This window comes from Nomia melanderi, chromosome 2 (assembly GCF_051020985.1).
Source record: "Nomia melanderi isolate GNS246 chromosome 2, iyNomMela1, whole genome shotgun sequence".
Lineage (NCBI taxonomy): Eukaryota > Metazoa > Arthropoda > Insecta > Hymenoptera > Halictidae > Nomia > Nomia melanderi.
In genome coordinates this window covers 4,441,291-4,468,535 of record NC_135000.1, presented here as the reverse complement: position 1 = coordinate 4,468,535, position 27,245 = coordinate 4,441,291, and the positions used below count along the sequence as shown (strand labels likewise).

The following is a 27,245-nucleotide window of genomic DNA, read 5'->3' as shown; positions in this document are numbered from 1 at the left end:
GGCATAAAAAGGACGCCGGTAGAATAGAAGAAAGATGACCTTGGAGGGTAGGGTTGTCCAAGCAGGCGGGAATGGCGCGCGCATAGATGCGTAAATTATGCGCCACTTTCTAGTCTGACCTGGCGTAGAAGTCGTCGCCCCTCTTTCTACGCCGTTGGAGAGCCCCTACGATATACATTAGCTTGTTGCACACGAGGCGGCCGACTTCCATGTGTTTGTACAGAAAAATGCAGCGCGGCGGGGTTCACCGCGAAGTCGGTTCTATCCGGGAAATGCTTAGGAACGACTCGTTAGGAAAGTTCGCCGGAAGTTTATGAACTAATGTCGGAAACGTTAGTTTACAATTTTAGGAGTTAGAAAATTCGTAAGAGTGCATGAGGATAATGCCAATTATCTTCTTTGCTCAGTTCATTTGTCTATTCGTTTAAATTGACAGTCTTAGTGTTAGTACGCTGCAGCTGTTGCATTATCCACGTCGATGGTTTAATGGAAAGCTGCGGTGTGCTGAATTATAGTGTATTCTTTCTAAGCAGATTGTTCATAACATCGAGTAGATTGTAGAGTGTCGATGAAAGCTTGATAATCTTTAGTATGCACTTTTAAGAATCAATAAATCTGTAAAAGTGTATTGGAACATTGCCAATCAGTTTTCTTCGTTCTATTTATTTATTATTTTAAATTAACGATTTCGCTTTTGGCACGCTATAGTTAAGTTGTTGTATTATTCACGTTGATGTTTCAACGGGAAACTACAGCGTGCTAAAATGATCGTCCAAGCAGATTGTTTACAGAATCAAATAGAAAATTGTAAGACGTCGTTGTTTGAATGATTCGCGGTGGTGAATGAGTGGAAAGCGACACGGTGAAGCACACGTGGCTGCAGAAGTTGCCGGGAAGTAACATCTGAATATTATTTCAGCGGCTGGTTGGTGAAACCCAGGCCCTGGAGTCACAGTTTTTTCCCAAAATCGTACGAAAGGCAAGCAGAGCGAAGGGGAGGAGGGAGAGGTGAAGAGGGAGTGCATGTGTGGGGACGCAACGTGTGCGTGTCCGCGCAGCAGGGCCTGGTGGATGCACTTTTGGGAAATCATGCATATATGTGGCAACATCGCACTGCGGGCTCACATTCCACGTGACCAGGACCGGTTTGCGGGTGTCGACCCACTGACACTAGCCTACCACAGACAGACCTTAGCCCTACACACAAGGGTACCATCTATCCGATACACCTTACTTATTCTTTTTTTCTTATTGCAAGGAAAACGTTGCAGTCGATTCCTTTGCTCCCTAGAATAACAGTTGAGACGCTAGTTGACCGTCTTGTTAGGCCTAGATTGTCTTATCATGATTTACAAAGCAATTGTGAAACAATGTCAACACTGGAACTACTGAGAATTGGCAAATTGTTTTGTATCTGCACCTTTTGCTATAATAGCGGATTAACGGATTAAGATCCCAGGAGGATTACCTTGAGCGGCTTAAACAGTAACATTGAAAAATACTGAGCTGCATTTTGTTAGATATTAGTATGTTAATGATCAACCGTTGTACTGTAAATGGCCTGCCACTTGATAGTTTATCCCTAGAAATATTCAATGTTTCCTAAGGGGACGTAGACATTTTCTGAAACTTAGCTTTTGCTGCCTTTTTAAGCACACGTAACTTAAGGAACAAAGCTTAACGCGTCGACTGCCGCGAAAAAACTTCCGCGTTTTATCAATTACACTCTTATAGCAAAGGTAAAGGAACAATTATTTAATTATCACAGTTATTACGTTATCGCGTAGCTACTTGCTGAACAGTTTTATTGAACATCAATTATCTTATGAGTTACAACTGTCTTTAAGCTTAGCAGTCAACGTTAATATTAACTCTCAAACTTTATGATTTTACCACATAGACTCAAGTACCTAAAAGTCAGCTCCCGAGTGCAAAGGGTTACACGTCAGCTTTCTACCGATCATAATCGAGGATACTGTTAGCGACCTATTGGCGGCTTTGATCCAGCGATGCGTGGAATCAAGAGGGAGATTGTCCGATTTTTATTAACACCTTGTACTGGTCGCGTTACGTGAAAAGGAGGGGGGCCTGGCTCGGTGGTGCATTGCAAGGCCATTGACCGAAGGGACCCCGATCGATGATCAGCTACCTGCTGATACATTGTTCGCCTTACAATGGCGAAAGTATTCCCGGTCTGGTGGGAACCTTTGGGCGTCAAGTGCAATTATTCTGTGTAACCGAATGCACTTGGTCGTTCTGCCGTTTAAGAACAACCTTCACCTCGCGCTGCGGAACGGCCATTCATCGCTTGCGACGGGTGCAACGCCCCATTCACCTGCGTCGCTCGTCCCGCCACGTAATTCCCTTCTTTCTCTCTTTCTCCTGTTTTTCTTTAAATAGAGACGATTGCGCAATCGAACAAAGAAGAAGGAAATATGCAAAACAGCTTGCTGAAACGGGAATTCCCGTGGGGGAGACTGATCCAGCGGGGACTACAATAATTCCGTCACTTGACCCGTTGCCCGACACTTCACCGAGTCACCTGTAACTTTGTAACATGGTCGACTGGACTGACCTAACCCATTGTTATGACTTTTGACCTAACTCGCTGCTCTTTGTCATATTAAGCATCATTCAGTGGATAACTCGGTGAGCAATGGATTAGTAATTATTTTGTTGAAATTGCTTCTGGAGAATTTAGGTAGAAGTAGTGATAGGTGAGAATTATTTGTAATAATAATTATAGCATTATTATATTTTAGCAACGATGGATTGGTAATTATTATTATTAGTAAATAGTAATTATTCGATACAAATTGCTCGTACCAAAGAAATTGAATAGGAGTAGTGATAAGTGAGAATTACTTGTGAACATGATTATAATATCATTATAATTTTATAATAACTATAATATTATAATATGATTCCGCCTGAGATGAACAATATTTGAATTACAACTAGGATTATCAGACAGTATAAAACAACTCGTTCCATAATTTTAATTTGATAAGAATCCTCTTGCATTTTGAATCTCAAGAATTATTCCAATTTTCACAAGAAATTCTAAACAAGCTATTCCAGTTGCTCGGTGGTTCTAGCGTCAAGTGAATTCCATCGTTCCATTCTCTTTTGCTTCATCCAAAATGAAATGTCGGTTTTCCAGGTGCACAAGGGGAAATCAGACATTCGTGGGGCCCCGATCGAACCGCGAGAGGAACACGCATGAAAAAGAAAACAGGTTCCTGCGAGGGATTGAAAAGCTGCTTACATCCACCTTTTCAGCTGAAACTGGGCCCGGACCCGTGTAAAAGTTCCCTGTAAAAGACTTTTCACCTACACATGTGTCTCTAGCCTCGTGTAACGGTATGCCCATCTTCTTCTATCGTTCGTACGAACCACATACGATTTTTCCCGTCTTTCTACAGGGTGTCGCAAAAAAATATTACCACGCTTTGATTAAAAATTCAAAAAAATATATAAAAATAAAATTCAACGTTTTACCAGCTAATAAAGTGTGGTTTTTTGCTACACCTTGTATTAACAATAGATTTACGCAACTTGTCGATTTGACGGATATTAAATTTTTTAAACATTATGTGGTAATGTAATTGTGGTAATATAATATCTGCTCTTGAAACTCGAATTTTCGCTATTTATATGAACAAACACAATTTTCTTATACAAATTCACCCTCGAAAAAAACGCTGCAAAAACAATTGAAGATATAAAGAACGCATTTGGGAATAATACTGCAAAAATGCTGCAAAACTTCGTATCGCTGTCTCTTTGCAAAATAAAAAGCAAAAACGTATCGAATCGAATAAACGTTTTTTAGAATGTCGAATAAGGTTTCCCTTTTTCCGCAAAATCCAACAATCCATGTGCACCGACCTAACGCTTCGTTTCACTGAAGGTACCGAGCATTTAATACGATTAATATGTTATCCCTATAAAAATTGTGGCAATAGATTATTTTCAGTTTCTTCAGACATTTATTGTAGTATTCAAATGAAATTATTTCTTTTCAAGATCATTTCAAATATCAAATGCTTTTAAGATATCAATAATTGCGAAACAAACAAATCGAGATCAGTCATTTTTACTGGTACGGTAGTTCAAGTGTTAATGACGATGAATTTTTCGTTTTCGTTCACAGCCAGACGAGCGGGCCGAAGATTTCGACAAAATACGCGAGAATACGGAATCTAGACTGCCGTGCTATCTGTAGAGCCGATAAGCTAACAGTTGGTATCCCTCTATCATCACTTTGCTCATAGATAATGTGCAACGTTGCTATATCTATCACTAATACGTCCACGGACGCTATTCACCGAAGAATTTATTTTTCCTGTTTCCACGGCTGGCTTTCCTTTTTAACTTTTCGCACTCGAACTGCACTGCCAAAGTTTGGCGTTATACATAAAGTGTATTTCTCAAATATACCAACAATATATTGCACTGAAGGCCAGACAGAATTTACAGTTAAAATTTAGATGCGCGTGATTTCGTGTTTCATTGATTTCAATATTTAAGGTAAAGGCACCAATAGTTGACTAGCTAAGAAAAATGTTTTGGGTGAATAATAGGAAACGCTTGTCCGTTTATTAAATAGAGAAACTCTGAGCGTGACAATGCTGTTTGAACTTCTTACATTATGTAACAAAGGGAACTTTTTAAAATAGTTATATTATCCAAGTTTTGATTGACCATCCTTTGAAACGAGAAAACTAGTGGCCATATTAATTAGCTACTAGTTGACTACTTATAGTAAAACCAAAAATGCCAAAGGGGATTACTTTAATCACCTTCAAAGTAAAAGGACAAATATAAATGGAAAGGAGTTAATTCTATGTTAGACGTTGGAAGCGTACCAGCAACGTCAATGAAATAAATTGTTAGTTTTTGTGATGAACAATGTAATTCAGGAAGGATTATTACTTTGAAAACCTTGTATTTTATGTTTCCCTGAAAAATAGTCATACTAATACCAGGTCAATTACTGGTGCCTTTACCTTACCTTACCTACCCTAAATAAACAAATTTACTATTCACCATGGCATAAATGTTCTAGTGCAAAAGGTTGATCGTTTTCTACTTTCAGCATCCCGCACCCTCATGGACGCTTTTCGCCGGTCCTGACTTTTTTTCACGAAAATCCGGTCGTTCTGAGACAAGAGGGATCAGCCTGCTGCTAAATCCGGTACGCTGACTGCGTGTTTCATCGGGCAGACCCGCACATCCGAAAGCGCAGCAATTTCTGTGGCGTGCTTTGAAAAATCTTGGATCGCTTAGGAGACGGTTGATTGTTGGACAAAGTGCTAGGGATCTGTAATATTATATTTCTGTCCGATGTCGATGCAGTGGAACATCTGTTTCCTTAGTCAAACCTTTGCTAATATAGATGTAAATTATTGTAAGTATAAATAATATATTAGTATAAAGTAAATTATATATAAATGTAAATTAGTGAATGCAATTCTTGAATGGATTTGTGTAGTTATTCATAATCAAGCTAATATATAGGTTTAGATAGGATAAGATCATTGCAACTTTTTTGTAATTTGTCTCGTTCTTCCAATTATTTCGGATAAGAAAAGGTTCCACTGTATCTGACTCATATATGCGTTGTTAATTTTGAAAGTGGACTAAGTCACATATCTTTAGTTCCTAGATATCTAAAAACAAATTTTCAATTACATTTAATTAAACAATATTTTTATACTATAACTATATATTGTTTTAATATATAGTTATATAATTTTAAAACATCATTTTTCAAAACCAAATATTTTCTGAAATATTCTTATTTATACAATATTTGGTCTTGAAGAACGAGAATTTATTATGACTGCGTAATATCATATGCAACTCATAAGGTAATATAATTGTTGATGCTTGAAGTGACTTAGACCATTCTCAAAATGAAGGGCACGTATATGTAGCGGTACGCAGAAAAAAAAACTGTCGACTCTGGAACACCATTGAAACGTGGCAAACCGTCTCTAAGAAGAATGGAGAATCTCGGGCCGCATTACGCAACGATATACCAACACGAGCACGATAATAATCGGCGCCTAATTTCGAGTTCCGTTGATAGCCGGCCATAGAAGTAATAACAGGGCATCGATTCCGGTGAATTAGCGTCGCACGAACGGCCCACGTTTTTAGAATCCAGCCAGCCAGAGGTCGATGCATTCTACATGGCTGCGTCGGATATGGAATTTCTCTGGATGGCGCAACGGTACAAGGATTCACCTTAGCAGCTTCGCATTCCCCCCTTTTCCTGCGTCTTTCTCTACGCTTAGGGCCACGACGCTACACGCACACACGCGTCGCCTGCGTGGAAGGTCCTCCCCACATACAAGTTGAACTTGCGACGATGCAAGCGATAGGTTTGAGTCTTTCAAGGTTTCACGATACGTGTTGCACTCAAACAAAAAATGAAAAAGGCTGAAACCCGTTGCTTGTAGCGATGCCTGCTTCGTCGCACGTTTCAACGTGTGCAGGACTCTCAGGCTGTATACACATAAGCGACACTTGGGGTAATAGAGAAACAAAGTCCTCCTGTTTCGTAGAAAAAGGATAACTTCAGGAGAACTTTACGTTTTTGTTCTTTCAAAATCGCACGGCGTCACCGCTGTGGCGTTGTTATAGGACCGTGTCGCTCGTGTGCATAACCTCTACCGTCGGGCACGCATGTGTACGCACGGAAACGCGCAGACGATTTTCTTTTCGGTCGGACCTCGCTATCGTCTGTGTTTATTGTGTCCTCTTCTTTCGCCGTACGGACTCGCCGAGATAAGGCAGACAGGGGAATCGGAAGCGTGTATTTTCGGACCTGGCCCTCTAATGTCACTTCGCGAGGCGATCCACAGGAAATGGCATTTATATAGTTGGACGGGAAGCTATCGACAAAACGTTTTATTAGTCTCGTTCTGTATTGATATTCGCGTCATGCGCCGCATCACGGAATCGTAAAGCGTATTCATTAATGCAGGGGATTGGGTAGAGAAAAAGAATTCTTGCTTCGCTAGTTTTGACTATCTAGCGTTGATACTGCTTCCGTTGTAATGTTAACGAGTGTACCTGCTAATTTTCAGAGTACTAGCCTCTGTTGCCAATGATTTTTAATTTATATCACTATATGTAAAAAGATTCGAATGTCTTGTTATTCAATTTAGTTCAAACCCATCAATTCTGATCAAATTGAATATTTTACTGTTATATAGAACTTTTTTTATTGTAGTTACTATATATTAGTATTGAACATTTTTTTAAACCATTTGGTAACCAGCAAATATATGTAGATAGATATTTATACAAAAACGAGATTTCTAAAAAATTGCTGCTTGATTTCCTATGGGCTTAAATTTTTGCTATAATATTGCATGAGTATCTTTTCTGTCTATGTTGTATTTGCCTGACTATGTGGTATTTCGTAGGGGGTGGAGAATTAAGCCAGCCAGCATAAGTCACATATTTGATTTGCGTGGCTTGGAGGGCCCCGGAACCCTGGGAAAAATTCGGAGGATTTTATAAGACGCAGGCGCAATCAGCGGTCGCATCGCAGGCCAGGGCGTGGTGGCAATTTTCGGGGACGCTCACAGACACGCGGGTTTTTCGTCCTCGATGCCTGGAGACGCGCAACTGATGGGCTCGAGATGGTTCAGATTTCCGTGTGAAAGCGTCTAAAATTTAGAACCTTGCCACTGGTACTGGTTGACCTAAAAATGGACTGGTTTGCAACTTGCCATAAAAATCCTATGAACTAAAATTTATGACTACATTCAAATTCCAAATATCTTTGCCATATAACGAATCCTATGTTTTTCAGAATATATCTCAAGCATTTAGGAATAGAATCGAAACCTTCATAATTGTGAGTCTATCTTATCATTAATTTATTTGAAACATATTTTCCAATTGAAAACTTATTAATATTCTATTATCTGTTTTTAGGTAACAATACTGAAGAATATTAAACCTCTGCCAAGAACTTTTCAAACTTTTAAAAATTCTTTCCATGAAAATCCGAATTATGCATTACAATGCCAGAAAAGGAAGAATCACATTTCTCGTTATATCAATAATTAAATTATTCGTCCATAACTTCGGATTTTAGAAATTAAAGTTTAGAGTTACCATTGCAGTGACATTCGACGGCAAAAGGTTAATTGCAAACGGAAAAGGATCATTTAAGATTATTTTTAAGATGAAAGAACGCGAGACGACAGTTTGCTCAAAAGCTCGCGAGCTAGAAAAATTCTAGGAGCCATCGCTAACAGTGATACCCCGGTAAAAGACGTGGGTGTACGCACACAGAAGAGCGCATCGCCGTCCACGTATGCACACTGCCGCACGTATGCACTGGTTGCACGTGTATGCGTCGTACCCCGCAGGATATTGGCCTAGACGCTGCGTGATTGGCCGTTCGTGTAACCAGGGACGACGATGCCTGTGCAAGTCTCTCCTCGTGTGTGCTATTCAGTGGCGTAACCGCGTGGCTTCGCATTTTTTAGCTTCCTTTTTCGAAAAAAGAGTTATTCTGTCTCCTGCAAACCGGGTTGCTTTCAATTTCGCAAAGTAGACGCGCGTAATGTGGCTCAGTAACAGCAGAGGAACCTCTGAACCGGGATCCAGGTCATTATTGACACAAATAGTGCTGGCTAATGGCAATTACTGGACCCCAATTAGTAGGCAACCGATCATCATATAAATTCTTATTTTCAGACACCGTTCCATAGAAGTCACTGTCATAAATAAGTTTCTTTCAATGGCAAATTCGCTAACTCAAAAACTACCTAAAAACTGCATCAATTCTCTTTGTTAGACTCTTCCATCACCTGAGTATCGTCCACTAGCTTAACAGCTACGTCATCAAACAACAAAAATGAAGCTCGCAATGAAATTTCGCATTCGCAAAAATCACGCGTTGGAAACAATGAAACCCTGTTCGATACTGAATTCGCTTTAATTTGCCCAAAATTTTCCTGCGTGAAAATATGCTCGCACATTGCGGCCGATAGCCAGAGCCCGTTAAGCGAATCTGCGTAATCACTTAACCGTTTCCCTGCTCGCCCGTCGGGGTACATTCTTCGAGCCGTACTGCACAAGTACTCCCTACTTATCGGCAGTACTCCATTCAGAAATCAGCCGCACAAATCTACCCGAAACATTTCGCATTAGAAGCGGCGTCCCATAGCCGCCGGTTACGCCACTGAGACGCCACTCGCGCTCTCCACGCAGCACGCACACGCAGGCACGCGGACACACAGGCGCACGAACAGCCAGCCGTCGCGCGGACAGAGAGGGCGAAGGAGCGAGAGGCAGAGAGATAGAGCAACACACCAATACATGCACGCCCGTGGCCACCCCTATGCGAGAGTCGGGCCATGACCAGCTTGGCTGCAAGTGCTTCTTCTAAACGCACGGCTCGTCAGTGGTCGCCGAGTAGGTCGTAGGAGAGGGTTTCCGTTCGCGTTAAGAACTTCGTCCTGCTGCGGGTGTGCACTCGTATCGCAACGATCAACGCCAGTACATTCTTGGACCTAGAGGAGGAGGGAAAAAGGAGAGAGGGACACGTCTCAGGAAAAAGCTCGAGGAAAAAAAAAAGGAAGGAAACGATGAACGTGGCCGGGCATCTTTCGTGGCCCCTGAAATGAAAACAGTGAGAGACCATCGCGAGAAAGGACGGATGATCCTACAGAAGTTTTCTTCGTTGGAAGAATAGAATTTTCCCTCTGGCCTCTCGGTCGCTAGGCAGTGTGCACCGACTCGTGTTTACCATCGTGTACGTGTAACACTTCTTGCGTGCCTCTATCAAAACATCAAGAGCGCGGGCGCACATACACATGCGAGCCGCTAGCGAGAATGAAGTCACGAGGTTTGTTTTGATCAGTTCTGTTGGCGTGCGCGCACGCGCCTCCGATCGCCATGCAAAACGACTGAGGGTGAATGATAGACCCGCGGCTTGCGTTTAGTCGGCCCGATTTTTAGGAACGTCAAGGCACACTGTGCGGCGAATGCGAGTGCACACGCACGCAGAACCGTGCGTCTCCTAGCGTACACCTCGGCGGCCATTTGAAAGTCCACGGCGCCATCGTATCGGGGAAAAAAAGGCACCGTCTCAGAGAGTAAGTTTTTTTTTTATATACTGCGTCACGTAACATCATACGTGCCACCCTTTAAGCGACGTTGTTTAGCAATTTAGTGAGCATAGGGATTTATATGTTGCTAGTATAGTCACGTTATCAATTTTGTCAATTTGCCCACTGACGAATATAGCGTATAGGGTGTGTTTGCGGTAGGATGTTGCGAGTCAGTTCCTGTTTTATTTATACATTTAAACCCCTCATTCCGGGTGAATCGATTGAACTGTTCGAACTGCACGCGACTTCCGCCTGCGTATGTCGGCCGCACGGTACCCGTTCCGCACATGCGCGCCGCTGGCAGTTTTTTACGCATTTTTTCGGTGTTAGGCGAACTGTCCTAACGGCGGAGGGGGCTAGTTCCACGTGAGTGAGTCACACCGCGACTCAAGGACAATTACCGACTCCGGTTAACGACTTTTGGGAAACGGTATTCAAAGTTCTGCTGCTCTGCACGGGTGGATAATGACGTTTTAATTAAGACGGGGTTGCCGTTCTATACGCGACGTTCTTTTTGTTCTGCGATTAGCTGAATATCCTGAAGCAGTGAACGAGAACAATATTTCTTTAACGGGATGCTTCTCTAGGTTCCTAAACAAATCATTTTCTTTTAGTAGTCTCTTCGAATTCCTTGATCTTATTAAATAAAACGCTCCTGTCTCGTATCAACCGACTGATCTCAACCCCTTTTTTCAGCCCCCACCGATAAGATCATCCACCATGGCGAGCACGTCGCAGCAGTACTGCCTACGCTGGAACAACCACCGTTCGAACCTGCTGACAGTGTTCGACGAGCTGCTGCAGAACGAGGCGTTCACCGACGTGACGCTCGCGGTGGACGGCGGTGCCTCGGTAAAATGTCACAAAATGGTACTAGCCGCCTGCTCCTCTTACTTTCAAACGTTGTTCATCGATTTGCCGTGTAAACACCCGATCGTCGTCCTCAAAGACGTCAAGTACTCCGAGATCAAGGCCATTCTCGAGTACATGTACCGGGGTGAGGTGAACGTGGCACAGGAGCAATTGGCTGGCCTGCTGAAGGTCGCTGAGGTGTTGAAGGTGAAGGGCCTGGTGGAGGAGAACGGTTCCCAAGGCCGACGTGAGGAAGTCGAAACCTCGATGTCTCCTCCGCCAGCGATCAGCACGAGCACCAGCAGCGCGGCTCACAGCAGCGGTCACGCGTCACCGCCACACTCCACTGGAACTTCCTACAACGTGTACGGCAAGTCGTCGGTGGAGAGGAGCGCCAGCCGCCTGCCGTTGCACATGTGGCCTCTATCGGGGATTCCCATCTCCTCGCACTCCAGTAATCACCAAGTAGCGACTCATCCGCAACATTCCATTCTCACCGGTTCCTACGACAACGGCTTCGAGACCTCGCCGCTGAAACGGAAGAAGCTCTCCAACATGATGATAAACAGAGACACGCCGATACTCAGGACAGTGCTGGGCCAGGGACACGCGGACAGCTCGCAGGGCATCCCTCTGTTGCACCCGGACAGCCACGAGAATCACTTCAGGAACAACAGCAATGGCTCCTCGCACGAGGGCGACCGGCGCAGCAGCACTGACATCGCTCACGGGGAACCTGCACACAGCCCTTACACGGACGTATCTATGATGGACGAGGATGACAAGCAACCCTCGCCGCAGTCGTATCCTGGAGAGGTTAAGTCAGGTAAGGAGGAAGCTGGACCGTTGAATTTTAGGAAAGGGTACACTTAGCTTTAGCCAGGTGTCATAGTTCTTTAGGTAGCAGTGAAATGATGCAAGAGAATAGCTACCGGCTATACGGTTTCTTCAAATCAATTTTCTGGAAGGTCTTCAGCTTGGCTTCTTGAAAAATTGGAAAGGGTTTTATGAGGGTAGCTAATGCATCTTAGTCAGGTAACTTTTGCGTCGTCTAAGTGGCGGATTTGGGTTTTAGGGGCTCGACGGTAGCATTGAAAGGGCCTCATTTTATCTATTTCCTTGATTTACACGAAGAACGCTGCGATTCTGCGTGCAAAATGCTCATAGGAGACTCGATAAAGATTAACACTAAAACTACCAAGTAGTCAAGTTGACTTTTCAAAATTTGTCTACTAAAACAATTTCTTTAGAAACTTCCTAGAGAAGGACCTATTGTTTTTTCAATAAATGTAAAAAAAGTATTTAGGAATGGGTCATTTTGACCCATCTGGTAGTTATAGTGTTAAAAAATTATTAAGCACATCAAATGTAGAACAATATTTTACTATCTTGGCTTAGGACTTCGGGCCCTTCCAGGTTCACGGCCCTCAAGCACCCAATTTGCTCACCATTAAATGCACCGCTGACCTATTTATTTTATGATCACTTCCAGAAGAAAAATAATATAATAAATAAAAAATAGAGAGAAAGTACATTTTTTTGAAGAAGCAGGTCAGCCCTACCGAGACCACGGTTCATAATAATCTTACTTTTAGGGATCGTCAATTATGTTCCAACGCAGAAGCCTGAATGGAAACGATACAAGCAATACACACGAAACGACATCATGTCCGCTATCGAGGCTGTACGTTCAGGAATGAGTGCCCTGCAGGCGGCGCGTAAGTATGGCGTACCATCTCGAACCCTTTACGATAAGGTGAAGAAGCTGGGCATTACAACATCACGGCCGTTTAAACGCGGCTCGAACGGCAGCGGCGCATGTTTCCCTTACGGAATCGGCGGCAACGTGAATGGAAGTATATACGGTGGCGCATTGTCCGAGAACGAAAACGACAACAGCAACGCAGTAATTGAAAATCCTGGGTCGATGCTAGACACGTACAAAGCCAGAGACGGCCCCATTGATCGGGAAATGTTAGACATCACTCGGTGCAGTCCTAGCCCCGTTATACATTCTGTGAAACAGCAGAGTAACGAGGATCAGGTGGAGGACCTCTCCGTGAGTCGTAAGTCGGATGTCCGTGTGATAGTCCCGCCTACGTCGGCTATCAAAGAGGAGGAAGACATTGGTTCTGATTCGTGTAACCATAACTAACGTATACCTTTCTTTTGTTTTTTCTCCCATTGTCACTGGGAGACTTCGTACAACAACTAAACGTACTATATCTTGGTTACAACGGCAACAACGTAAGATCTTAGGTGACTTAAAAGTAACAGTTTAGAGGGAAACATAAGAGAGGAACGCATATTACTTTGTAAAGTTATCAATACTCGTGCAGCCTATGTTGCGTTGATGGTTTTCATAAGGGTACCATGTATATAGACAATCACTTTTATATTTCGAAGAGAATTTATATGAAATAGGCAAAAAGTGAAGGTAAATTAGAAGCTAATTAAGTCAACATTTGATGGAGCTCAGGGATTAGTAGTATGTTATCGCTGCAACACTAAGCCATAGAATGTCAATGATGACGCAAACATTTACCATGAACTTGGTATGAAAACCAAGATAGAGATTCATGAAATCTTTTGCTTGGATTATATTACAGAAGACTGATTAGTGCATTGTGGACTCAAGAGACTGAAACGTAATCAGAGTTTGCGCTCCAAAGTTGTTAAAGCCTAATGCTAACGATTAAAGAAATTGTGTCTTTTTCTTGAGGAAAAATCTAAACTGTTGCGCCTTAACAGGAATTGGCAGTTTGGTACCATGAGTAAGGCAAAAAGATTTTACAAAATTATGCGTAAATGTTCTCCATTGATTTTATTTAAGGGAATTAATTTTATATGTTTCTTCTATTTGACAAATATTATAATTGCATTAAGCTTTAAACAATTTCGGACCAGTGAGTATGCATGTATAACTTTTATTATTTGTGATTCGGTATTTTAATTTCTTTTTGCAATGGACATAGTAGTACTATGACAGCCTTATCGATTCTAAGTTAGGCGATACGAGAGAAAGGAAAATTGTATATTATTTTAGCAATATTGTTTTATTTTTCTTTTAGGAGAAATATTCCTATCTTTAGCATTAAATGCTGTCAGTAGGATACGATTATATACGAGCTGTATAATCTAAGGAATACTGAGAGAGGAAGGGAAAAGATAGAATTGATTTCATTAGTTTCGTTAATGACTGAGATATTGCTGTTAATTTGTTGGTAATTATAAGATTACATTATCGTTACTGATCATGGCCCTGGGATACAGCTGCAATATTGCTCAATATTACGCATATGCATACAATAACACATAGAACGAACTACCTCATATTGTACAACGAACAAGATTGTTCATTTTACGTTAAGACTGATGAACCTAACCTGCGTTACCAACTCGACGGAACCGTGGTATTTTTATTTTATTTTACAAACGCTGATATATATATATATACAGAAGAAAAGAGTAGTATATATAATAGAATATACATACATATGTATACATATATACACACGCAGACGCGCATATATGTATATATACGTATATATTATATAAGTTATGAGAAATATATTATATTATGAGATATAAATTTTAATTATGACGTAGCTAGAATATAAGCCACGAGACTTGCATTTCTCTTAAACATGTTAACATCGCCGTGCAACGGCCGGATACAATGATTTACTGAAACACAGTATAGTTTGGTATATCCTAGTTTTCCGTTGTCCGCCCTTGAGAAGTAACAGATACATTTAGTCAGAGTCCATCCGGTTGCATAGACTTCAGGATTTATATATGTAATACAAGGATGCTCTTGGCGCGGAATTAGAGACAGCGAAGATTGTTTTTATGATGAATTGTTGTCACATTGATTATGGATCTCAGATTTTATATATATAGTACAAGTTGTCGATTTGTCAACGATAGTAAGAGTTCACTTTATGTCAAGCCATTTGTACAGTGAAATTTGTCAGCTATGCAATAGAAACTAAAAACGTTTTTGTAGGAACATTTTATTCGTTGAAGTTCTGGATAAGTTTCACTGTACAGTTAGCAGAATATTTCTTGATAAGTACAAACCAAAGCTGCCTTGGAACATTTTCACCTCAGCATTCCATAGTCCTTTTTAAAATAATGGTAAATAATATGGAATGTAAGGCTCAATTTTTCAAAGAGAATACAAGCTACAGAAGTATGATACTCTATGAAATAAGAAATAGTTCAATCTAATCATATTTTTCTTGTTCATTGTTACACTTTTTGTAAAGGAATAGAAATGAAATGAAAGTTGAGCCTTGTTAGTTTTATAAATACAACATGTAACACAGTACCTGTGCATTAATCGCAATGCGATTATGAAATAGAATGATATTTATGTATAGAAAAGAAAGAAAACGACTGACCTTAGACGTGAAAGTCTGTTTAACCGCCATATAGCAATAAAAACGAAATAGTAAAATTAAAAAACATAGAGATATTTATAACAATAGTAGAACAAAAGAAGTGAGAGACTAACAAAATAGTTGAAATTGTTAAGTGCCTAAGCAGACAATACCTAGTTCAAATGAAAGGAAGAAATAATTGTAATATTTAATGCATATCGAAAAGTCTGAATAAGTAATTGTTGTTATTAAAGAATCATACTAATACAGTGTGTTCAATGCAGACAGAGAAAAGTGGAAACTTAATATAACCCAAGGTGCTAGAAACAACAAAACATTTTGAAATCCGCAGTCAGAGACGTCCTTTTAAATACTGCAAAAAATAATTTTATTGCGAAAATGATCTTATCCGAGAATAAAGGTTAAACCCGTCGCGTTAAATTACATATTTTTAAGTGGTTCAGGTGGATGTGTGTATGCGTGGAAAAGAAAAGCGAAATTCAGAAGTTTATATTCATATAGCGTAATTTTAATTATTGCGTAGATGCAAATTTCGATGCCTTACGAGAGCGTATGGTATTGCTCGCGCGATTTCCAATTTTTTGGCTCCCACAAAGACGAGTCTCAGCAAATGAAAACGAAGATTAAATAGCATGTATCGTTTCTCGCTGTATTTCTTAAATTTTGCGAATTCACAGGAGCAATACTGTAACACATTAGACGTATCAATTACTGAATTAAGATTGTACATAATCAGAAGCTAAAGCGAATGAAGAAAAAGAGAGAGAGAGAGAGAGAGAGAGAGAGAGAGAGAGAGAGAGAGAGAGAGAGAGAGAGAGAGAGAGAGAGAGAGAGAGAGAGAGAGAGAGAGAGAGAGAGAGAGAGAGAGAGAGAGAGAGAGAGAGAGAGAGAGAGAGTGCGAGAGAGAAAAACAATTGCCTTTTATTTGTACGTATACTTAGCATTGTATTATTTTTTAAGACTGATTTTTCCTATGCTGGGAATTTGCACATACGACCGTACACGAGTATACACACACACGAAATCGCACTTTTAATTAATCGTACGTTACTACGTTTTACACTTAACCACCATTAAAAAAATATTACAGGTATTATTACCCGTTTCCATTGTCTGGACATATGTTGCTAGAATTGTACAAGTTTGTTATAAAATATATTATCTCTAGAAATCCTATGCAACTTGTGCCTATTATTTATTGCCGAATAAATATCCAGAAATTATTATATAATATTTAAAAAAATGAAGACAATATTATATATATCGTAATATATATTATAATATATATTAATAAATTAATATATTACAAGAACATATTATAAAAATAAGGAATTATCATGAAAAGCGGATTGTCCGCTGAATTATTTTACCGACGGGTTTCAGTATAAAAACATAGTCATTCGTTTGCTACGAACACCGGAATATAAATATCGTGGCTTAAGTTCTGTTTTGGTTTCCGGTTCGTTGAACCTCGCCAAGGGTCGTCTGACCAAGCTTGAGAAAATATTAGTCGCAGCTCAGTCGCCATATGATTATAGAGCATGCTACTGTAATTTCATTTTCTATCAGTGCTGCGAACGTTTATCAAAATTTTATATTTTTTTTCATTTGCATGGACCGAGGTAACGTAACATTTGATTTTTCATATCCTAATTGATTTGGTAGGTTAAAAATAATATGAATGTATAATTAAATTTTCTAACCTCTCTTATATTTGTAACAGTTGGATCGATAGCTTTATCGATCGATGAAAATATAAATCAGGTGATGCACGCTAGATGTCAGTCTACATTTACAAATTACGACGGTCTGCCATACACTATGTAGATTATCAATTTTATAAATTGAACATTTCGTTGTCAACAGATTATCATTTTAATAAAGTCCATCATTGAAGTAAGTAAAACGTGATGTAAAACAGTTTATTTAATATAAATTATAATGCTACACTATACATAATGTAACTATTTTACCTATGAAATAATTACATCTCTGTTTGTTAAGCTGGACTTTAACGATGCGAATAAATGTTTATAACAGCAAATTTCATATTATGAAAATGATATATTTTATAGCATTCTCTGTCGGTAATGAAGATCCTTTTACCGCCACAGAATTTGCGCGGCAAAAACTTACCCCCAAATAATAATGTTAATGATTTTATTTTATTATTTTAGTACAAGCGCGGTATTCGCCGAAATAGAAAAACCAAGCTTCTGTATTTATTTGATCCGTTTCCGTTTGATCACTACGATGTCAGTGCTGGTAAGCCAATATTGCTGCAGGCAAGAATTTCAATTAGGCCACGGGAATAGGCGGCCGTACATGTGGAGAAAAAGGAAGCATAGAACCAATTTTATATTATATACTTACTCTAAAATCAAGTTCCAGTGATAACGAGGGAAATTAGGTATCAAAATTGAAGGTAGAATCATTATAATTTCTTTTTTTCAAAAATTAAAGATTGAACAATTAATATTTTATTACAAATAATTAATAAGTAATATTTTTATCAAAACTATTAAGAGTTTTGATTATTTAGACCATTCTCCAATTAGAAACACTAATGTAGAAATTTTATGAACAAATTCAATGAAGATAATAACAAACCGCGTTATAATTTGTTCTAATGAAATATGAATATTGTTAATTAAATGACAAATTCACCTCCTAAATGGGGAAAATTATTTGCAATTTTTGCGTTTTAATTATACTAATCTTCTATTAGTACTGATTGTTTATTACTTATTTTTTTAATCATCCTTTCCCCTGCCTTAAAAAAAAACAAAATTTATGTTTCAGTTCGACCATCCCCAAGTTCCATTTAAAAACCACTTAAATCTATCGTAAGTATATTTTCAAACTTCCAAATTCGGTTCCATTTCGACTACTTTCGACTGCCGGTTACAATTTCGAAATTATACCAACCCCCAAGCGACTTTCCAAGAGTATTGCAATAATTTGAAAAATAACCATTCAATTGTAAAATATTTTCAATTCATTCCAATCCAAAGTCCCTGCCGTTCGCCCTCCCCTTGGTTCTAATCGGTAAATTGCATCGTTCTCAGAGGTTTTTCTGTCGCCCCTCGGAAAAAGAGGAAGAATGGACAAAGATGGAGGCATGATGGTAGGGGAGAGAGAGAAAGAAGCATGGAGTCGTATCAGCATGGTCAACGACCAACCGTTGGCGATCAAATCCCACAGACTGTGGCGCATTATCCCAGGTCAGTACGCTTCGGTCTGGTCATCCTCTGTTCTATAGTTCAGTCCCTCTAATAAGTCTCATTCCAGGCTACGCGCACCGAGAGAATAATTATGGGCTTGCGCAGATCGCTCGTCGGGGGTGGAGGGTGGGTGGCTAAGGAGAAATAAAGCCCCGAGCCCAGCCGGTGAATGCGGTCACGGATAGCAAAATTTCTCTCGGCTTGTTTAGTTCTTCCGGAAGTCAAGGAACACCCCGTCTGAACGCGAGCAATTTGCCTTACTGTTTCGGTAAGCTTTGGTACGTCGGTGATCACATTGTGGGAATAGAAAAGAACTATGGATAATCGACGGTGTCTTCGACGAGGCCGGGTAGAACAGAATTTTTCCTGTAAGCTGTCCATTTTTCCAGACACGCTGGAACATCAGCAGCCGCTCGTGACGTTTTCCTGGATGCTGAGGCATGCGCCCTAAAAACTTCGGGATTGATGTATTGCAGAGCGCAGGTACAAATCAGATCGTTTCGCGTGTGTGCAACGTTACCGTCACTTTGATGCATCCATTTGCATGCCGGGAAACGCTTTTGTCATTCCTCTTCTTTCGAACGCGCCGATTCAAGCTTCCTGTTCGTACAGCTTCCGTTCATTCCGAGTACATGTCTTTAGGAGATCTTGATCTTATTTGATGATACTGATAAGTCGAATTTGGATTGTTATCTTGCCCTTGCATTGGTCCCTTTTACTTTTATGAAATTTTCAAGTAATCTGAACCTTTAGAGGAACGACATTAACGCTAGAACTACACAGTATTTATTAGGGTTGATATGTAATCCTTATAAACATTGTAATAATATATTCTTTTATGGTTTCTTCAGATATTCGTTATAGTATTTAGGTGAAGCTATTTCATTTCAAAATCATTTTGGATATTAAATACTTTTAAAATATTAATAATTGCAAAATAAGAGAACTAAAGCTTGTCATTTTGCCGGGTACGGTAGTTTAAGTGTTAACACGTTGACCGCCACGGTGGTTACCGATTACCGGAGCTCCCGAATTGCTTGAAAACAATTGCAATAAGAAAATTGATGTCGAACAAAAATATTTACTAACATAAGTTGCTAGATAATGGTGTAACGCGAATACAATAATACCAAATCGTTAATAATTATTTCTAATCACATATGTCTCTGTTATGATAGAATAAATATTATACAGAACGACAACAATTCTCGTGATAGTCAACGTGTTAAGAAGTATTTATTACTTAGTTTATGTGGAATTTTTAAGTATGTAGTAATTCTGTGTACGTATTTCATATTGCTTGGTTAAAGTGATATGTTTATTAATATCCTTTGCTATAGTGACTTAGGTAAACAGTTCCAGCAGTTGATTTTTTGTAAATGAACATATCATATTTTCACATGTGATTGATGAATGCATTGTCAATTGTTTAAATATTGTTATAAGTTATTTTAGAATTCTAAAACAGTTCTTCTTGCATTATATATCATAATTTAAATTAGCACATATGTTGATATGTTGAGTTCCTAATGAATTTTATTTGAAAATTAATTTGCGAGTAAGCACCTATCGACTTTTTATACTGGTCCCCGAAATAGATATAACTTCTGGAATTATCAGGTCAACTAATATCATCCCAAATTGACTTTTTAATACCGAACATTCCTTCGTGAACGTGTAATCGATACAACTAATTTTTCGGCGGACAATGAAACATGATAATTGACAGTTGAATGGAATGTGAATAATTTGTATAATTTCTAAGCTGTTTATTAATATGTCAAAATTATTTGATCTTGTGTCAAGAGTAAATAGAGATACTATAATCTTGGAAATTACAATTACAAATACGATTAATAAAATATATTAATAACATTATTTCTCTCTTTTGAATTGTAGATCTGCATTTATTACCTGCTGTGGACAGTGACACTGAGTCTAAAATTTACCCTACAACAAGAAATTACTACTGTACAAAGTTGGGACTGCCCTGCAGAATGTATTTGTCTTTCTCCAAAACAGGTATTTATCAGTTCCAATAATTCATTGCTAATAAAAAACTCGAGAATTCTATTAAGGACACCCAAAAATATCTATTTTATTAATGTTAAATTTGCAAACTTTATATATTTTCATAAATTTATGAAAACCTCTTTTAGTTGTATGTTTTGTATTAAAATTAACAACACATCGACAATTTCGTACTACAAGTATTCCTCGTCTGCATATTACAGCACAATCTTCAAGGACTAGACAAAAATGTGGACAAATAATACACAGCAGCATACATCAATTCAAACCCATCTTTCACATCCCACCTCTCATGGATATCAAGATTACACAAAATCAGTTGGACACATAATGATTATACTAACCTTACACAGTAGAAGATTTAACATACACACAACTAATTCAGGGGAGTTACACTTACATAGGTACATCAGTTACAAAAGTTAATCCATTGGTAATTAAAAACCTATTTAGTTACTTTCTATGATTTACACATGATCTCTACACTAGAAGTTCCCAGAATGTGAGTCGTGACGCATTATATATCGAATGTATGTATTCCAAATTCGTTAAATTAATTGTAGCAAGTTTTATAAACAAATGAGACACAGAAATGTATTGTTCTCAGAAACGTGTTTCGGCCTATAGACATTTAGGGACCACTGCTCTACCTTCTTGTTTTATTTTTAAATCTCGTCAAGATAACGAGCTATCACTAGAAAAAAAACATATTATATATTACTAATAATATATTATCTAATTTTATATTTATCTAATTAACTCCTTGCCTTATAATATCGCCTCAAACTCGTGGCAAAGATTTCAAATATAGTTAAACAAATGTAAATATCATTTGATTTCTTTAAGTTCAAACAGAATATTATATTGTTCGTTGTTAATTTGAATGGTTTAGAGTAAACTTATAAACAGAAAGAGCAGAGAACGTTTTGTTTTTATAATAAATCATTAAACAATCAATTTTAACAAGTGCTACTGTGGAACTAAATAGTGAGGCAAGGGGTTAATAAATATATATTAATTAATACATTCATATATTACCGATTCAGTTTGTTACATGTAAAACGTTTCAACGTTATTCAATATTTCAGGTACTCTGCAATACGGGTGGGTTAACAGATATTCCCACCAAGCAGCTGCCTCCAACGGTGGAAGAGCTCTCCTTAACGAAAAACAACTTCCCAATAATAAAAGGCGATGCATTTGCCGGTTTGAAGGTTCTGCAAAACCTGACCATGGATGGTAACAATATCTCGACGATAAAGCCATTCGCATTTCGGGGTCTGAACAAGCTACGCAAACTCTCCATTCAGTATACACCTCTGCCGTACATACAGGAGTTCTCGTTTGCTGCCCTGCAGAACGTATCGGTATTGATATTGGCAAATAATAAAATTCGGTACATAGAGGGCTACTCGTTCGCAGGGACGTCGAACATAGGAGCAATTCTGTTGAGCAACAACCCGTTACTGAGGATCCAAAGCCACGCGTTCTCAGGCTTGACGAACGTGGTCTATTTGAGTTTTCCAGCGGGTATTCGGATTATCGAGAAGGATGCGTTCGACGGTCTTCAGAATGTTAATATGCTCAAGCTAACTTACATGGACTTGTCTTCTCTTCAATCGTACACCTTTCGCGGTCTTTCTTATGTCCATTCGTTGAACATACACGAAAGCGACTTGGGGATCGTCGAGAAAGACGCCTTCACCGGCCTAACTTATGTCGGTCAACTGAATATACTGAAAAACAAAATTGATCTGATCGAAAGACTGTTCTTGAGATATGAGAATAACATTAATTTATTTCGATTTCACGGGAATCACGTGCTGGAGGCACCGCGCCACTCTAAAGATATCAACCTTGAAGTGAACTCGATCAGCGCCATCGACAATCACTTCCCTTGCGATTGTCAAGCCCATAACGTGCTTGAGAGTGATTTTGTGAATGGCACTGCTACCGAGTTCCAAAAAAAGAACTACTGTATTTCACCGATCGAGTACAATGGGAAACCAATGAATTTCGTGGATTTCGACCTGATCGCCAGGTGCCATGATAACGTTATGCAAGATAACCTGGGCTCGGGTGTCGTCGGGATCTTCACATTGCCGACCACTCTCTTCTTTGTTCTTTTGTTCTCAATGAATCTCTTCCAATGAGTCTGAATCAATTCTACAATTTTACTTACAACGTATTGTTGAGACTTAGTTCTCAGTTGCCAAAAGTAACTTTACAAAATTGTCGTTCGTTTGTACAGATTTCGATTTTTGTGAATTATGAACGGTCTTTGTACTCGAGGGAACTATTTCCAATTATCTAATTTAAGTATTTTCCATTTAGGCAATTTTTGAAAGTATAAGAAAGTTTTACATAGATCAATTTAATATGAGCTGTTACGGTTAAATTATTCTATATAGAACAAATAATTTTGCATGATACGAATGTGCAAATTGATATTTTGTTTCACGTAAAACGAAAAAAACAGTGACTGTGCGAACAGTTGATCACGGAATTGTATTGTTTAAATAACGATTCACTAATCTTGTTCATCCGATGATTTGAAGAAGTAAACTTTACATGAATTATTGTTATTGTATTTCTGCTTTATAAAACAATTATCAAGAACTCTTTCAGACATTCACTGTAATCAATTATTGTAACTCGCACAATTTTAAGCATGCGACTATGAGCTTTAAACTGATCTGTATAACTGGATCAGCCAAACTGCATCCATTTTGGATTTATTCTGTAAATTAGAGGTGATTGCAAGTGAGTGATCAGCTCACGTTTGCCACCTCATATAACGTTAACCCTTTGTTTTGTTCGTTCCTCTCTTTCCATTTAAATAATTATGAAACTAATTCTACTCTTTAAAGACATTTCATTTTAATACTTGTAGAATATATTTATTTTTATAAATATTTATTAAATTCTTTAGTTTTATACGCGTTACCATATATAGATGAGTGAAATATCTCCATTTGTATTGCAATGCATAAAACAAAGGGTTGACCACAAGATTCGAGCAAATAAATCTCGTCGATGATGAAAGTATATAGGAATTAAGGATTAAATAAGTTAAACTTATAAAGATCCTTCGTTAAAGGATTGAAATTCGCGGAATTTGGAGCGGACAAATAGCGGTGACTTATGCTTGATCTTAGGAAGAGTTAACTTCTTGCTATAAAGAATTAATTAAATTATAAAACCATGGCACTTCTTTCTACAATTATAGTCCAATAAATTAAGACATTTGCATCTTATATATTCACCTCGCTATAAATATAATTAGAAGAATCAATCTCTATTTCGTTACATTATTCTAAACTATTGATTTTTGTTATCTATTCTATTTATAGAAATTTGTTATCTGGGAGTTAATTCATCCTAAGGTTGTTCTACGTGCGCGTAGTCTTCCTTGCATAAACAAATCACTTTCGTATAGTCAAATTTGTGACACGTACCGGTGTACCCTAGGTCTAGTAGGTACTTTAGAGAATTTCTTTGCGAATCATAAGCAGTAGCTTGGATTCCGGGAACAATTATTGTCTTCGTTTAAAATATTTTCATACTCCTGCTACAATTCATTTTTCGACCTAAATTTACAACATAACTTCTCCCCGATATTGTACACACCTAAACGTTTTGCGGGCAGTATTCAATAACTTTCTAAATTTTTGCTCCAAAGCTTTCAAGTATTCGTATCACTGGGCTAGAATTACATTTGTGGAACGTCTCGTTGTTATTTCTTTGGAGATCGATCGTTTGAAGTGGGGTAAACGAACACTACACTTTTAATTATGGAAAGAATAGGGATAAAAGGGAAATGTTTTTCCCCTTGTCATTTATAATGTAAAATCTGCGTGGCCTTCGGTCAGCATAGTAACCGAGGACCAAACTAGCTTATATTTTTTACCAACATCTAACACGTAACGTATAACAAAAAACAATAATTAGAAACTGTAACCTTTTATTGTAGTTAGAACAGTCTGTCATTTAATAAACAATAAAGAGCGAGTTACGTGTATCATTCAAAAGAGCAAGTAAATATTAAAGTATGAAGAAAAAAAAAATGAAATCTGTAACAATGCACCCTTTTTATTACAAGAAGAGCACACATCATTTTTATACTAGTCTTATTTAATCATACGCAAATATTAATGTAGGGGAACTGTCTTTGGTGGAGGTGCTTTTGAAAATTCCCCCACGGTTTCCATGTACTCGTTATGAAACCTGTATGGGACAATCTCCCAAGCCATCCTGGATTCCATATCTACCGGTGTAATGCCCAAGTCCTCTAACGTAGGTAAATCCGGGTATACTACATCAGTGGCATGATACTGTAAAAGATGAATAAAATGTTATTTATTTTATCCTTCGTATCAATACAATAGTAATTATTATTTATTTTACTGCATAGATCTGAAGTGTAGACTCACTTTTTCAATTAATTCCCAAGTTACAGGCATCTCTGGATAGATATTGTAGATAAGGTCGTTCAGAGAAACTTGTGTTTGAAACAAAAAATTATATTTCATATCCGATACTTGATGTGCTGCGTCTACCACTCCTCTTGCGGCTAGTATGTACAACCACTTCACAATTTCATGTAGTGTGTATCTTTTTGGGCTACAAGGAAATCATTTTTACATTGTATAACAGAATCGTTAGAATCATTTAAAAGGGTACTGTTATCGATACTTACGTTGCAGCATAAATTCTACTTACCCAACAAACTGGTAAGTTTTACCAGCAGTACTAGGATCTCTTACAAGCGCAACAATGCCAGCGCCTACATCTGAACAATGCACCGGCTGCTTCTCAGTTTTCAGACCCTTCTCCCATAGTGGTACAGTATCACTAAACATCATTAAATCAATAGACATGATACAGTGATAAATGCATGCTTATAATTTAATATATTACTTAATAAATCTCCTCAATGGACTCATGTAATGAGTGAGAAACCAATCTTTCTGACCATATACTTCTGCTGGTCGAACAATAGTAGCGTTTGGAAATTCTTTCTTTACCGCGCACTCTCCATGCCATTTCGTCTTGAGGATTTGTGAACCACCACTCAATACCCTCGGCTAAGAATTAAAAAAGACTAAGATTTCCAAACTAAACTTTATTACCCTTGTTGCTACGAATATCAATTCCATAACTCACTTCAGGTTTAGGATCTACATTCAAAGATGACACATGAATTAAACGTTCTACGCCACATTCTCTAGCCAATTTAGCAATCGTTCTAGCTCCTTCCACATGCACATCATGATAACTAAAGTTTCTGGTTTCAAAATTGCTTCCAATTAAATTAATCACCACATTGGAATATTTGATGGACTTAATTATAGAATCCTCATCTTTTAAATGGAAAGGGTGAAACAAAACTTGTCCCAGGTCTCCGCATAGTTTGAGAGGCAGAACATAGTACGGATCACATCTGTGTGGAATTATTAACTGCAAGAAGAGATTCATTAATTTAAGCAACTCTCCTTTATGGAATATCAAAATCTAATGTGTCCTTTAAAACATAAGAACTATTCTGAAATAGAGCAAGTAACTTGCCTGCGTACCAATCTTCCCAAGACGGTTGCACACAGTCCGTCCAATGAAACCACTAGCACCGAACACTGTACACACTACTCCATTAAAAGAACTACGACCACCAGTACCTCTTTTTAAGCTGGCTGTAGTTGGATTTTTGATGATCCTTGGCTGATTGGTACAATCGCGACATTGTATCGTTTGGGTCGCAGCGTACGCATACTGATTCTCTGCACCACACAATGCAAACCGTCATTATAGTTATATAATTACGATGTATTTTTAACAAAGAGTATTGGATTGACAATGGAAAATAACAATTTAAACGAAACACATGATGGTTTACCAATGACAAAAATATACCAGAACAGATAACAAACAAGCTGAATAAATAAACTTACTCGTTGCTCGTACCGCAATTTTTGGTATCCAAGCCGCCATGTTTATGGCATTCGGTCAATCTTACGGCAGAGATGCTAACTTACTCCCCTCACGCGGTAGACATAACATACAATGTAAAATTTTGTCACACGCTCTTTACCATTTTCATGTCACGCCCTGTCATACCGACTAAGGTTGGTTTTGCATGACAACGCTATAAGTGATAGGAATTAGAATTAAAAATATTGAACGCAGCTTAAAATGCGTATATACCTTTTCGTGAGGAGAGTGTTACTAGAGTGCCTGCAAGCACCGATTTCGACATCCTTGAGTTACGACATCTCGTTTGGTTTGTCATAACAAGAAATTACCATCTGAACGTTTAATGAACACAGATCAGCGTACGAAGTTTGAAGCTCTATTTTCTTCAAATATACTTTGATACAATATTTTTTCATTGTTTATACATTTTTTATTGCTATTACTTTTTAATTATTATGTAGCTGCTAACACTTCAATTTTAATAATTCATTGATTAGTATTGTAATATTATTAAAATAATAAAATATTACAATTATTAATTTAATATCATACTATTATTATAATTCGTAATTTAATATTATATTATTATTAAAATTTTTTTTTAAAAGTGATAA

General features: G+C 38.3%; 3 protein-coding genes across 10 annotated transcripts; 2 read left to right on the top strand and 1 right to left on the bottom strand.

Annotated features, from left to right (window-relative positions):
* Positions 1–712: 712 nt before the first annotated feature.
* On the top strand, positions 713–16,582 carry LOC116425858 (uncharacterized). 4 transcript variants are annotated; one of them, XM_076374524.1, is made up of 12 exons: positions 713–807; positions 920–1,209; positions 1,901–2,649; positions 3,164–3,363; positions 4,157–4,244; positions 5,102–5,413; positions 5,902–6,241; positions 7,443–7,738; positions 7,835–7,879; positions 7,960–10,133; positions 10,845–11,826; positions 12,596–16,582. In XM_076374524.1, the coding sequence occupies exons 11-12, from the start codon at positions 10,869–10,871 to the stop codon at positions 13,153–13,155; spliced, it is 1,518 nt and encodes a 505-aa protein (XP_076230639.1). In that variant the 5' UTR covers positions 713–807; positions 920–1,209; positions 1,901–2,649; positions 3,164–3,363; positions 4,157–4,244; positions 5,102–5,413; positions 5,902–6,241; positions 7,443–7,738; positions 7,835–7,879; positions 7,960–10,133; positions 10,845–10,868; the 3' UTR covers positions 13,156–16,582. The 4 variants fall into 4 exon arrangements, with proteins under 4 accessions (XP_076230639.1, XP_076230637.1, XP_076230638.1 ...); XM_076374522.1 differs by lacking the exons at positions 713–807; positions 920–1,209; positions 1,901–2,649; ... (2 more) ...; positions 5,102–5,413; positions 5,902–6,241 and adding an exon at positions 6,484–6,542 and having other exon boundaries at positions 6,655–7,879; XM_076374523.1 differs by lacking the exons at positions 713–807; positions 920–1,209; positions 1,901–2,649; ... (2 more) ...; positions 5,102–5,413; positions 5,902–6,241 and adding an exon at positions 6,486–6,542 and having other exon boundaries at positions 7,443–7,879.
* Positions 16,583–16,799: 217 nt separating this feature from the next.
* Positions 16,800–25,028, top strand: LOC116425925 (uncharacterized). 5 transcript variants are annotated; one of them, XM_031974244.2, is made up of 9 exons: positions 16,800–17,028; positions 17,130–17,302; positions 17,584–17,831; positions 18,209–18,252; positions 18,475–18,630; positions 18,698–18,908; positions 19,020–19,113; positions 20,530–20,652; positions 21,750–25,028. In XM_031974244.2, the coding sequence occupies exons 7-9, from the start codon at positions 19,096–19,098 to the stop codon at positions 22,812–22,814; spliced, it is 1,206 nt and encodes a 401-aa protein (XP_031830104.1). In that variant the 5' UTR covers positions 16,800–17,028; positions 17,130–17,302; positions 17,584–17,831; positions 18,209–18,252; positions 18,475–18,630; positions 18,698–18,908; positions 19,020–19,095; the 3' UTR covers positions 22,815–25,028. The 5 variants fall into 5 exon arrangements, with proteins under 5 accessions (XP_031830104.1, XP_031830101.1, XP_031830103.1 ...); XM_031974241.2 differs by having other exon boundaries at positions 16,801–17,028; positions 18,698–18,898; XM_031974243.2 differs by lacking the exon at positions 17,584–17,831 and having other exon boundaries at positions 16,802–17,028; positions 18,698–18,898.
* ND-39 (NADH:ubiquinone oxidoreductase subunit 39) lies at positions 24,734–26,780 on the bottom strand. Its single transcript, XM_031974245.2, has 7 exons — positions 26,610–26,780; positions 26,230–26,438; positions 25,828–26,121; positions 25,582–25,748; positions 25,384–25,515; positions 25,095–25,284; positions 24,734–24,995 (listed from the first exon to the last, which is right to left on the bottom strand). Exons 1-7 carry the CDS (start codon positions 26,647–26,649, stop codon positions 24,813–24,815), a joined length of 1,215 nt encoding a protein of 404 aa, XP_031830105.1. The 5' UTR covers positions 26,650–26,780; the 3' UTR covers positions 24,734–24,812.
* Positions 26,781–27,245: the final 465 nt, after the last annotated feature.

What these genes read in the sequence shown, in the direction of transcription:
- ND-39 (XM_031974245.2), bottom strand. Translation starts at nt 26,649, where the DNA reads ATGGCGGCTTGGATACCAAAAATTGCGGTACGAGCAACGA. An exon ending in AATTGCGGTACGAGCAACGA is followed by an intron (nt 26,439 to 26,609) that starts GTAAGTTTATTT and finishes TGTGTGGTGCAG; the next exon opens with AGAATCAGTATGCGTACGCT. An exon ending in AAAACTTACCAGTTTGTTGG is followed by an intron (nt 25,285 to 25,383) that starts GTAAGTAGAATT and finishes ATTTCCTTGTAG; the next exon opens with CCCAAAAAGATACACACTAC.
- LOC116425858 (XM_076374524.1), top strand. Translation starts at nt 10,869, where the DNA reads ATGGCGAGCACGTCGCAGCAGTACTGCCTACGCTGGAACAACCACCGT. An exon ending in TCCTGGAGAGGTTAAGTCAG is followed by an intron (nt 11,827 to 12,595) that starts GTAAGGAGGAAG and finishes TCTTACTTTTAG; the next exon opens with GGATCGTCAATTATGTTCCA.
- LOC116425925 (XM_031974239.2), top strand. Translation starts at nt 19,175, where the DNA reads ATGCCGGGAAACGCTTTTGTCATTCCTCTTCTTTCGAACGCGCCGATT. An exon ending in ACAGCTTCCGTTCATTCCGA is followed by an intron (nt 19,259 to 20,529) that starts GTACATGTCTTT and finishes TTTGAATTGTAG; the next exon opens with ATCTGCATTTATTACCTGCT. An exon ending in TTTGTCTTTCTCCAAAACAG is followed by an intron (nt 20,653 to 21,749) that starts GTATTTATCAGT and finishes TCAATATTTCAG; the next exon opens with GTACTCTGCAATACGGGTGG.